General features: G+C 36.8%; 1 protein-coding gene across 2 annotated transcripts; it reads right to left on the bottom strand.

Annotated features, from left to right (window-relative positions):
- Positions 1 to 1,783: 1,783 nt before the first annotated feature.
- Positions 1,784 to 11,619, bottom strand: reep3a (receptor accessory protein 3a). Of its 2 annotated transcripts, none has more exons than XM_052145038.1 (8): positions 11,284 to 11,619; positions 8,789 to 8,861; positions 7,207 to 7,283; positions 6,678 to 6,798; positions 5,686 to 5,799; positions 3,696 to 3,831; positions 3,199 to 3,320; positions 1,784 to 3,097 (listed from the first exon to the last, which is right to left on the bottom strand). In XM_052145038.1, exons 1-8 carry the CDS (start codon positions 11,313 to 11,315, stop codon positions 3,023 to 3,025), a joined length of 750 nt encoding a protein of 249 aa, XP_052000998.1. In that variant the 5' UTR covers positions 11,316 to 11,619; the 3' UTR covers positions 1,784 to 3,022. The 2 variants fall into 2 exon arrangements, with proteins under 2 accessions (XP_052000998.1, XP_052000999.1); XM_052145039.1 differs by having other exon boundaries at positions 3,199 to 3,317.
- Positions 11,620 to 11,875: the final 256 nt, after the last annotated feature.

Below are 11,875 nucleotides of genomic sequence, written 5' to 3'. Positions count from 1 at the left end.
TCCTACTCTCTTCCCCTCTTCTCTCTGATAGCGTCTGAGACACAGGATGTCTCCAAACTAAAGTGCTGAAAGACTTGGACATGTCCTGTATCAGAGAAAGCAATGAAACAACTGCTGTTGGACCACACACACTGCAAATTCTATTCAAAGCTTTTTGTCATGTCAACCTTACTGTCATAGACATTCAAACTAATATAAATACAAGTAAAAAACAAACAAACAAAACAACAGGGTGTCTATTCAATACCAAACTGGTGGTGACAGCATGTTTGTGAGAGAGGTTGATCTCTTTTTTTTATTGCCTAAAATAGTGAATATGCAAATCAACTATTGCCTAAAATAGTGAATATGCAAATCAACTAGCACCTAACATAGGATAAACTTACATTCACAGATTCCATCATCACGCTACTTTAAGGACAATTCTTGAAAATTACAAACAAAATATATGAATAAATAAAAATAACTGTTTAATCCAATAGTGATGCTGTTTCCTCATTTTTCTTGCTTTGTTTTGATTCATATTTAAACCTCGGATGAAGTCATCAGATGCTGAAAAGGCCATGGACATGTCCAAAAAAATCTAAAGGTTTGTTCCCTTTAAATTTCTGCTCTCAAAGAAAAGTTGTGTGTTCTTGGATGTGGACAAGTGTTACTGACGGTGTCTGTGGTGAACAAATACTTGGCTTTCAAAACCAAGAAGTGACTCTTTTTGAACCAATGTAAGAGAAACAAAAGCAGAACTTGACTGCCCCTTGTGGATAATGAAGAAATTGCAACATGACAGGCAAGAAGCACAAGGAATCCCATGCATTGCTGTGTAAAGAGCAGTTCAAATATAATAAACGGTCTTTCAAGCCTAGGGGAAAAGTTAGAGTTAGGTTAAATCATAATTAAATGGAAAATGCACATATAACTTTGATTACTGGTTAATTGTTTTTTTTAGTGGTTTTCTACATACTGCTGAGGCAGAATTGAATTTCTGTCAGGTCCCAATCTTTAAAATCCATAGAACTGTACTGTACTTTAGTGTACAAATGTTTCCTAAATGTCTCAACAAACAGACAAGTTTTGTTCAAGCACTCACATAGAGCAACATCTAGACAGTTAATTAATTTAGAACAGAAAAAACTAGAGTACATATATATTTACAGTACTGAAGACATTCCCATAATGTTTCAATTACGTTTTGAGATTTTATTCATATTTCCTTGGTTAAATGTAACATATGGAGGTATTTAAATAGATGTTAATTAGAATTCATAGAGGTTTTAGCATTTTTGTACTATTATTTATGTTTTTTTGTTGCAAATTGTTTCGTGTGATGTCACCATGAGGGTGAACTGTTGGACCCTATAAACACCATCTCAGTTCTCCTTGTGCATGTGCAACTGAAGTACAGGTGTCTATACATTTCTGTGGAGAAATAAGTTTATATAATGATTGGCCTAGAATCAGATATAATCTTTAGTTAAGATGTGTTATTGTGTAACCTAAATTTGAGTCAATTCAATTATTAAGAAACAACATTTAAATAACAAACCTGAGTTGTCTTCTTGCATCTAGTTATCTTAATTTTAGTAGCCAAGTTCATTCCATATGATCAACCAGTGTGGAGAACTAAATTACACATGTTTTGGAGACACCATTACTCAATTCAATCAATTGAGTAAAGTCAATTTATCACGGTTTTCAATGTTGTAAACTAATGTTTGCAAATGGAACCTTATGGTAAAGTGTTACCACCTGACCTTTGTACAGTATATCCACTGACACATGGACAATAAAAATAAACATATTTTTAAACTTAAGGCCCAGGGTTTATTAACATACTTAAGGCAACTGATGGACACAAACCTGCATTATCGACAGGTGTTTTCCATAATTTAAAATATACAACTAAGATTCCCAACTGCTCTGAGATTTCCCAAAGCATAAACATGTCTGAAAAACAGTCAAACACAAACATATTCAAAAATGGACAAATCATTCCCAATGTTTATATATGAACAAACCACAATTTTTAACGTCTGTCAACTTACATTATATCAACTCTCATGCTTTGGGGAAGTACAGCTGGAGTGTTTGTTTAAATATTACATTAATTACTGCATTTCTTTATTAAAATAAGAGATGGCAGAGAAAATAGAATGGAAGGCTAAATGCAGAAAACATAATCACACTAAAATGCATTGCACATAATGTATTTAAAAATATCCTAAGACATGTAAACTTAATAAATGTATTTGGAGACAGCTAAAAATACTGTTAAAATCTAATAAAATTAAAAATGTTTAAATGTAAAAGCAAGCTGTAAACATTAAGAAGCTCTCTTTCATAGTGATAGCACGTCAAGCAAAGTCAGTTTTTTTGGAAGTGTTAAAGCTTTACATATTCATCGACCCTTGTACTTCTCCAGACAGTTGTTCCATTTCATTACAGTGAATACAAGCTAAAAGTGACACACTACAGAAACCGTGACCTTAACACTTGCTCTTATAGAGGGAGAGTGTGGACACCAGAGATCTGTGTGCTTACCACGACACTAACTTTGATGAGGTTCTTAGTACATTCTTAGTATACTTTGCATAGAAAAGACCCAGGTCTTTACACTTTTAAAGGATGCACAGAAAACAGTATGAGCCTTTCTGTACTCTAGGCTTTTATACTTTTTTGAGTGCATTCAATAAATTCATTCAACAAGATAAAAAACTAACATTTATAACCTACATTGTGTTTCTCTGCATCACTGTCACTTGTATTGTAGTATTCCTCATTTGTAAGTCACTTTGGATATAAATGTAAGTGTAATTGTGTTTTCTATTAATCTGTGTACTGTATGTAGTTCAGTTTTGAGCTAAAGTTTTAGTCAACAGTGTTTTGTGTTGCTTTAAAACACTATTCACTTACAGAAATGTAGACCAAAGTTTAGGATTTAACTTGAGCAGCTTTAAACTGAGGTTCAAACTGCAGTTAACTATTGGTTTGATGCTGATCCCCTTTGTGGAATTGTAGTGGACAATCAAGGATGGTCAAATGCAGATGATGTTATCAATGGCCGCCTTCTAGGTTTCAGCTTCAAAGAGCCATAGCGAGGCTTGAAAATAAAAAAACAATACACCATTATCTATAATCTTGAGAGTAACTCCAGCTATGGATTGCACACACACACAGAGATGTTTGCATGCATAAATATACCTCTTTGCGTGCTGCTTTGGCACGGGTAATTTTCACACTCTGAGATCTACGAAGACCCTTCTGCACTGACGCCTCGTCTTCTGAGAAAACTCCATCTGTTTCCACCTCATTCCCCTCCCCTTCTTGTTTATGCACAGAGGAAGCAATAAAGACTTCAAAGTATGAGTAAATGCACCTTAAAAACACCACAGGTTGAATGTGCAGCTGGAAAATCTATTATTTTAAGGAAAAGATGAAGACCAGGCTTGTTATTTATTTGAAAAACTGATAAACCTACCACTTTCAAACTTACATTACTATCAAAACAAATTGTAATCCCTCTTCAACCACTAGATGGAGACATGATAACTATTTACTGATAAGAAATAATTTGTTCCAATTCATCCATCCTTGAGCTCTTACTATGTCCATTTTGACCATCTTGATCAGTAGTCAATTTGGATGAATCAGTTTGTTATAATTTTTTTTACAATAAAATCATAAAGGCATGAACTCACCAGAACCAACTGAGCTAGGCTTAGCAGCCTGTACGGCCCGTCGGCCGGGGTTGGAGAATGCCGATTGGTCAGAGGGGATCTGCGTCAAGTCAGGAATACTAAAACTCCTCAGACGCTCACTGATGGCTCCCTGTCCCTGTGACATGAGTCATGTGATCAGCTCATCAACAGTGACATCACTGTGCATGATATATTGTACATTGTGTGAATTCTTGAAGAATCAAAGCCTTCATTAGTGGTTTCCGTTAAAGAAATGTTCCACGTTTAATACAAGTTAAGCTCAATCAACAGCATTTGTGGCATAATGTTGATTAAAAGGATGAACAATTTTTTTTTTTTTAAACTCATCCCTCATTTATGTAAAAAAGGCTGTTACAGAAAGACACTTACAATGGAAGTCTATGGGGCCAGTCCATAAATGTTAAAATACATATAGTTTCAAATGTAAAGCTACCAGACTTAAACATTATATTGGTTAACATAAACCTTGTATCAAACCTGAAATATTCCTTTAAAACATATAATAGAGCTAGACCGATATGTCCGTTTTACGATTAACTGTTGCTGATAGTTGCTTTTTGAAACTATCGGTTATCGGCACAAACCTCTGCCTATAGTTTTTTTTTACAAATTTGTATTCCTCATCAATAAACCCTATCTGATGGAACAAATATACAGTTGAAGTCAGAAGTTTACATACACCTTAGCCAAATACATTTAAACTCAGTTTTTCACAAGTCCTGATATTTAATCATAGAAAACATTCCCTGTCTTAGGTTATTTAGGATCACTACTTTATTTTAAGAATGTGAAATGTCAGAATAATAGTAGAGATAATTATTTCTTTCATCACATTCCCAGTGGGTCAGAAGTTTACATACAATTTGTTAGTATTTGGTAGCATTGCCTTTAAACTGTTTAACTTGGGTCAAATGTTTTGGGTATCCTTCCACAAGCTTCTCAATAAGTTGCTGCGATTTTGGCAGAACTGGTGTAACTGAGTCAGGTTTGTAGGCCTCCTTGCTCGCACACGCTTTTCAGTTCTCCCCACACATTTTCTAGTAGATCGAGGTCAGTGCTTCAACCTTGACTTTGTTGTCCTTAAGCCATTTTACCACAACTTTGGATGTATGCTTGGGGTCATTGTACATTTGGAAGACCCATTTGCGATTGAGCTTTAACTTCCTGGCTGATGTCTTGGCCCATGGGACCACACTGCCATCATACCACTCAGGGAAAAGAGGCATTCTGACAATGACCCCAAGCATAGAGCCAAAGTTGTGGCAAAATGGCTTAAGGACATCAAAGTCAAGGTATTGGAATAGCATCACAAAGACCTGACCTCAATCCAATAGACAATTTGTGGAACTGAAAAAAAAACTGAAAAAGAGGTTAAATCTGGTGAATATATAGGCTATAAAAAGATACAATTGGTAAATACTTACATATAAAGAATTGTAACAGAGCCAAGTCCCCGTGGTTTTCAGGCTTCTTTAAAATCCAGCGTTATGCTCCAAATCTTAATTTGTATGGTAATTATTGGGATTTTGTTTGCACACTAAACTGCTTTTGGAATTTAATTTATTTTGGCCTCTTGTAGCCTTAATGTCTGTACCTTTCATAGTAAGGAAAGACTAAGAAATGTTTTATCATTCTATAAATCGATAAAAATAAAAACTATCGGCCGATTGATTGATTATCTGCCTTTTCCACCACCTTGGTTATCGTTATCGGCAAAATCCACAATCAGTCGATCTCTAATATGTAACCTATTTAAGGACAGTACAAGGCAAGGTGACGGAGCACAAGGAATTCTTAATGTACACAGAAAGTTTAAAATCACATGCATAACATAACACCTCTGTTTACATAGAATCAAAGCTGTTAGCTGACAATATCAGCTCAGTTAGGTTAGCTCATGTTCCCAGCTTTGAAGATGAATATAAACAGTGTAAGAGTGCATTAATGAGTATGTGGGTGTGTGTGATACCTTCACAGCAGCAGAGACAGCAGCTGTAGCCGCGATAGTGAGACCCTGGCGACCAAAATTCAGCATGGTCTCATAACTCCTCTCTTTGGCCTGGACTATATAATCATCAATCTCCTGAAAAACAAAGCATATGTGAAACAGTCAATTAGTTAAATTCTTAATTAAAAGTGCAGTAATTTATAATATGTTTATGTTCTGCTGACACCTAGTGGCATACATAGATGCATCACGTGACAGAAAAAATTCTGCTAATGATGCAATTGAAGAAATGTGCCATTCGCTGAGAGTGATATTGTCCAATTACAGGTGATTATGTGACATTATTTTAGTCAGCCCAAACCATTCTGGCCATTTACTGTTGACTTCTCTCATCAACAAGGTGTTTTGGTCTGCAGAACTGCCACTGACTGGATGTTTTTTGGTTTTGGCACCATTCTGAGTAAACTCTAGAGACTGGTGTGTGTGTGTGTGTGAAAATCCCAGGAGATCAGCAGTTACAGAAATACTCAAACCAACCCCGCTGGCACCAACAATCATGCCACAGTCAAAATTACAGAAATTAAATTTTTCCCCATTCTGACGGTTGATGTTCTTGACCCACATTTGCATGATTTTATGCACTGCACTACTTCCACATGATTGGCTAATTAGATAATCCCATGAATAAGTAGGTGTAGATGTGTTTCTAATAAAGTGCTCAGTGTATATTATTAAAAAATACTATAATTTCTTTATTTTTTAAAGTTTAGCAAAAAAAAAAGTGAAACAGGTGCAATTAAACCAACCATTCTGTTTACTGTCTGAAAAATCCTATCAGTCTGCCTGTTTATCGCCTAACATCATTTATGTAATAATTGATTATGTAATCCTCCTGAAATTATCTGTACTTTCACAATACATTCCAGCATGGCTGTGTGTGTTACCTTTGTAACCACCTTTTCCAGGAAACCTGGTGATGTAAATTGTCATGTTATCATTTTTTGGGTCATTACCTTTTCCTTGGATGCCAGCATAGGGTGTAGGAACTTCCTGTAGATAAGACTGGCTCCTCTGGTGTAGGGGGTGAGCAACCAGATGACAAAGGCAACTTTAAGTTCATGGTAAAGTGGGAACCTGAAACATATTTTAGTGCAATTAGTGTTAGAGTAGTGGGATGACGGATGAGAAAAAGAATGAGTTTGAGCTATCCAGAAATGTTGATTTAATTTAGGATGACTTGAGCCAGTAAAATAAGTTGAACTGATCTTTTTTTGGAAAGAAACTAATGTAATGCACTGTAATTTAGCTGAACTGAAACTGAACCTATCAAACTGGTTCCTCTAAGTAGCCTGAGGAAAACAAACTGTGCTCAAAATCAGCAGCAACAGATAAAAGGACATACCACAATGGCAAGACAAAGAAAAGCCACAGATACAGTGGAGATGAATGGCAAAATGTTAATAAAACCACTTAATACACATTTACTCCATGCAATCAAATGGCAATTTTTATTTTGTCCAGACAATGTATGTGTGTATTTACCATGCCATAGAAAGGTCTGTGATGGTCTCCAACACTGTGTAAAGAGCAAACACGATCCAGTACATCATCCATCGGACCTGTCAAAACCCCAAATACAATGTTCATTGGAAGTACTGAGGGGAAAGCAGAGAGACACTTACCAAAAAAAAGCCCCTTTTTTGTTTTTAAATGGGAATACTGTTATTTGGACACAAACCATGGCCTTGAAGTACCTTAGAGTACCATGTAAATATCATGGTATATGAATATTGCAATCATTCTGTACTATACAGAATCAAAGTACCATGGTACAGTATAAGAGTCGGATACCATCACTGAACCAAGCTTACAGTGTTAAATGTGCACTCAGTAACTTTTTTATTTTTGGACTTAGAGTGCAAAAGATGCAGAACTCTTCAAAATCAGTAGTTTTCAATTACATATGCCAATGTAAAAATGCACTATTGACAGTCAGACATGATTAACTAATCTATGAGTTAACTAATCTATAAGTGTCCAATAGCAGGATGGCTACTGAGATTAAGCCAGTTGTATTTGAATGGTCATGTGATTCAAACATGGCAGCCCCATGAGGGGGACCCTCTCCATGTAGGATAAAAGAGGCTTTCATAAGGCTACTGATATGACTGGAGTCTTCTCATAAGCTTGGTCATGATTTTAAACATATGTTTCAAAATTACAATTCATTTCTTTAAGGGTAAAACTTTTTTGATGAGGAAAAACTTACTGAGTGCTCCTTTAAGTTACTAAACCCATGTTTTGTTTACTGACTGTTAACTACTAAGAGTAACCTGAAAAACATTCCAGCTGTTAAACCACTCTTAAAGGGGTAGTTCACCCAAAAACTGTAAATTATTTCATTATTTATTCACCCTCATGGTATTCCAAACTCATAAGAATTTTTCTTTTTAGTGGATAAAAAGGAGATGTTACCCTCAGTCACCATTAACTTGGAAAAACATATGCAATGAAATTGAATGGTGACTCAAGAGTTAAATTCTCAAATAACATCTACTTTTGTGTTCCTATATGAGGGTTAGTTAATGATAACAGACATTTTTTATAGGGTAAAAAAAAAACATAAATACAAAAAAGATCTTAACGTCTGAAGTAGGACTGTGGAATATGGACAAAAATATCATGTTGCAATTTATTGAAAGCTATTTAGATTTAGTTTTAACAGGGATTTATGTAAAGACAACTGTCTTTACATAAATTTTACATAATAGCTTTGGTTATTTCTTTGTGCCTTACTGTTTTTGTTTATTCACCTTCACAATTTCTATTTTGTTCTCTCACTGTTGCATTTTTTGTGCACTGCATTATAATTGGCACGATCTTGTGAATGTGCAAAATATTTGCACAAATCAGAAAGGAGAAATAAACATAAGAGAATTCAGAGTTAAAAAATAAAACAAATAAAAATATAGCCTTTTACGGTGGTTTAAAAATGACACATAGTCATATCGTAAATTGTGCAGTCTTAATCTTAAGAATCAATAGAACATAGATTAATGATAATATACAGTAGATTTGTGTGTTTGTGTGTGCATATGGAGTGGGCAAAGATAGGTTTACTTACATATTCTTTGACATTCTTGGATTTGACAGCTTTAAAAGAGTTGTAAGCAGGATACAATGTTCCAAACACAAGACTGTGAGAAAACACACATTTCACAGTTATATTTTAAAATACTACTTGCCTGTTATAGGCAGACACTTAACTATGAGTGGGCACTAGCACAATTTTTGCATAATTTTGTATAATTTGTATGTTGAGGGCCCACCAAAATGGCAAATCCAGCCTTCTCCCCTGGTTAGAGGCATGCTCCGCCCAAATATTAAAACATGGTCATATGTCTGTCTGCGGGAGAGGAGAGCGGTAAGGCTCATCGCCTGGGTTGTAATTACTCTACCACCTGTCTCTCATCATAGTGATGGCGGAGGGAGGCCTGATAAGGCATGCCAGAGCGTCAGAGTGAGAGAGAGACAGCGACACGAGAGTGCGGCATGATGTGTTCTAAGAGTGTGAAGAATTTATGTTATTGAGAACCTGTTTGTGTGTATTTTGGCCACCAAGAGCCTTTTTTACTGGCAAAGTGGCAAGGACCCTTTGAGGTCACACAATGAGTTGGATATCTCGATTACGAGGTTAGGTGAACGGATACAGGGAGGGGCACGTCAAATACCGTCTTGGCGACGGTAGTTCCAGAGAGGGTGGAGCTCGGGCCGGAGTTGACTCCCAATCCAAATTCCTTCACCCCGGTCCCTTGCAAGAGGAAGTTGTTGACGCATTTTGTCTGTCAGCGGGAGAAATATAGAGGTAAGGCTCAGCACCTGGGTTGTAATTAACACCTGTCTCTCATTATAGTGATGGCGGAGAGAGACCTGATAAGGCATACAAGAGTGTCAGAGTGAGAGAAAGTGACACAAGAGTGCGCCATGACATGTGTTCTAAGAGTGTGAAGAGTTTGTTATTGAGAACCTGCTTGTGTGTATTTTGGCCACCAAGAGCCCTTTTTGTTTAGATTTCTTGTGATGCTGAAAGAGTAATAAAAATACGCACATTGACTGTTTGCCATCTGCTGACTCTTCCATTGCCCACGTACTCAGAAGCTATCACAGAGGTAATTTCCCAACGATCTACTGATTGTGAAACTGCCAGTGAGATTAAAAGCTGTTTTTCAGAGAGGTGCTAAATACCTCACTTTACTGCATACACACAGGAATACCCACGGCCTTCACTGTTTTCCTCAACCATGTATTTTCGAGTAGCTATGGTAACAAAGGCACCGCCTGATACTGTCTACAGTTATGTGGAATCATGGGTGTATGTGTGTGTGTGTTAAGGGACTGTTGGATGGATTCCATTTATTGCATAACTGTTTCTCCACTCAAGAACACCTCAACCAAACAAAGCTAAATAAGTGCTGAAGTAAAGAGCACAGGTCATCTTTTAACTTTTACAATGTAAAACTGTCATTGTAGTTAAACAACTTCAGCATCACTGGCTGCTCAGTACAGTATAAGCCAAGTCACCGTTTCTATACTGAGCCTTGCTATTACTACTAGCCAGAAGAAAGTGCTTAAATGTCGACTGCTGTGAGAACACATTAGAGTCACAATGGTTTAGTCATGCATTTCCTATTACGATGTTAGCTGGGCGAACATGTGAGTGAAAAAAGAGGGGAAAGAATAGCAGAGAGAGAGAGAGAGAGAGAGAGAGAATAATGTTAGTACACATCTCTAAAACAGCTAGGCCTTGTTTGCAATCAGCTAATAGGACTTTAACCTACAGTAAGAACAAAAGGGAGATTAATCATTTTAAAAGATGTTTAGACTTTGAAACATGCCATATTCTACAATACACACAATGTATTTCCATTCAACCAGTGACACCCACAGACCCTTATCTCTTACAATGACAGTGTCACAGTACACTAAGGACAACTAAATCCACAGCAAACAACACCTTGTGAGCTGAAGCACAAAATGTTCTTCACTGTGCTGACCTTTTCCGAAAAGAGAGGGACACACCTAATATTACAGTCCTGCAGGAAAACAGAAGTTCCTCTCTGGCAGACAGGGAACTCCAGACAAAAACGTGACGCATTTCCCGAGGCACTCTATTACATTAATCAAGAAAAAATATAGGGTTTTGCTGAATAATTTGTCATTATTGTGAAGTTTGACGATTTTTGGAAGTATAATGTTTATGTTGCAGTGCTTTGGTGAGGGGATGTTCACATCGAACGCGTTTTTGTGCTAATAATGCCAGATGCAAAGAACGCGGGTGTCTCGAGACCGGTTTGTAAAAGTTCAATGTTACACGGTGACTAAAAAAACTAAACAAAAAACGAGTTCAGTGTGAACGCCCCCTAACAGCGTTGTCTGTGAATGCAACGTTATTTTTCATTCTTGGTCAGTAGCAAACAAACTATCATAATATAAAACTGTTAAGTTAAAATACTATTATGTACTGTGACAGTGCAGATGCATACAAACTAAATGCACAGTCAGCAGTTTTGACTAACGTATGAAAGTTCAGAAAGCAAATCGTGTATATTAAATACTCACACGATGACCCTAGATATAATCCACGACACCATCGTCCAAACTGTTGCACTTGAAAGTTCACTGCAAGATACTGTCCAGACTGATTAACTGCATCAATTATAGCTAATAAAAACTTCTAGTAGTTCACTTCTAAAGCTAAAACTAATTGTTCTTAACACCTTCTTCCTGATGTCCACAATTTTCCAAGTTAACATCGTTGTGTGACAGATAATCACTCTTTTAAGTTGTTGTCTTCCCTCTACATCATGTCCCGTTGTTTTGAAAACGTATGTATCTATTGTTTTCCTCTTCTCGCGTCCTTTCGGACAAGGGACAAAGTTGCTCTTGAGTTGTGACTCATCTCGTCACTGACTGGATGGAGCTGCTGGATAGTCCCGCCTTTTGCGTTCACTGATTGGACCACTGAAACACTGCCAAACATCGTCTCAGGGCGGAGCAGTTTCCCGCTACACACTTTCACTGTTTGAAGAGGCTAAAAATGATTGAATTTGAATTTGGAAAGATTTCCAAATTTGTGTGTTAAGAGGTTCTGAAGGCCAAGTCCAACTGTGCCACTTTTGTCATCGAAAAGATGGGCAATGAAGTGGCTCAG

Source organism: Xyrauchen texanus, chromosome 16 (genome assembly GCF_025860055.1).
Source record: "Xyrauchen texanus isolate HMW12.3.18 chromosome 16, RBS_HiC_50CHRs, whole genome shotgun sequence".
NCBI classification, from domain to species: domain Eukaryota; kingdom Metazoa; phylum Chordata; class Actinopteri; order Cypriniformes; family Catostomidae; genus Xyrauchen; species Xyrauchen texanus.
This window is presented reverse-complemented; position numbering and strand designations above follow the sequence as displayed.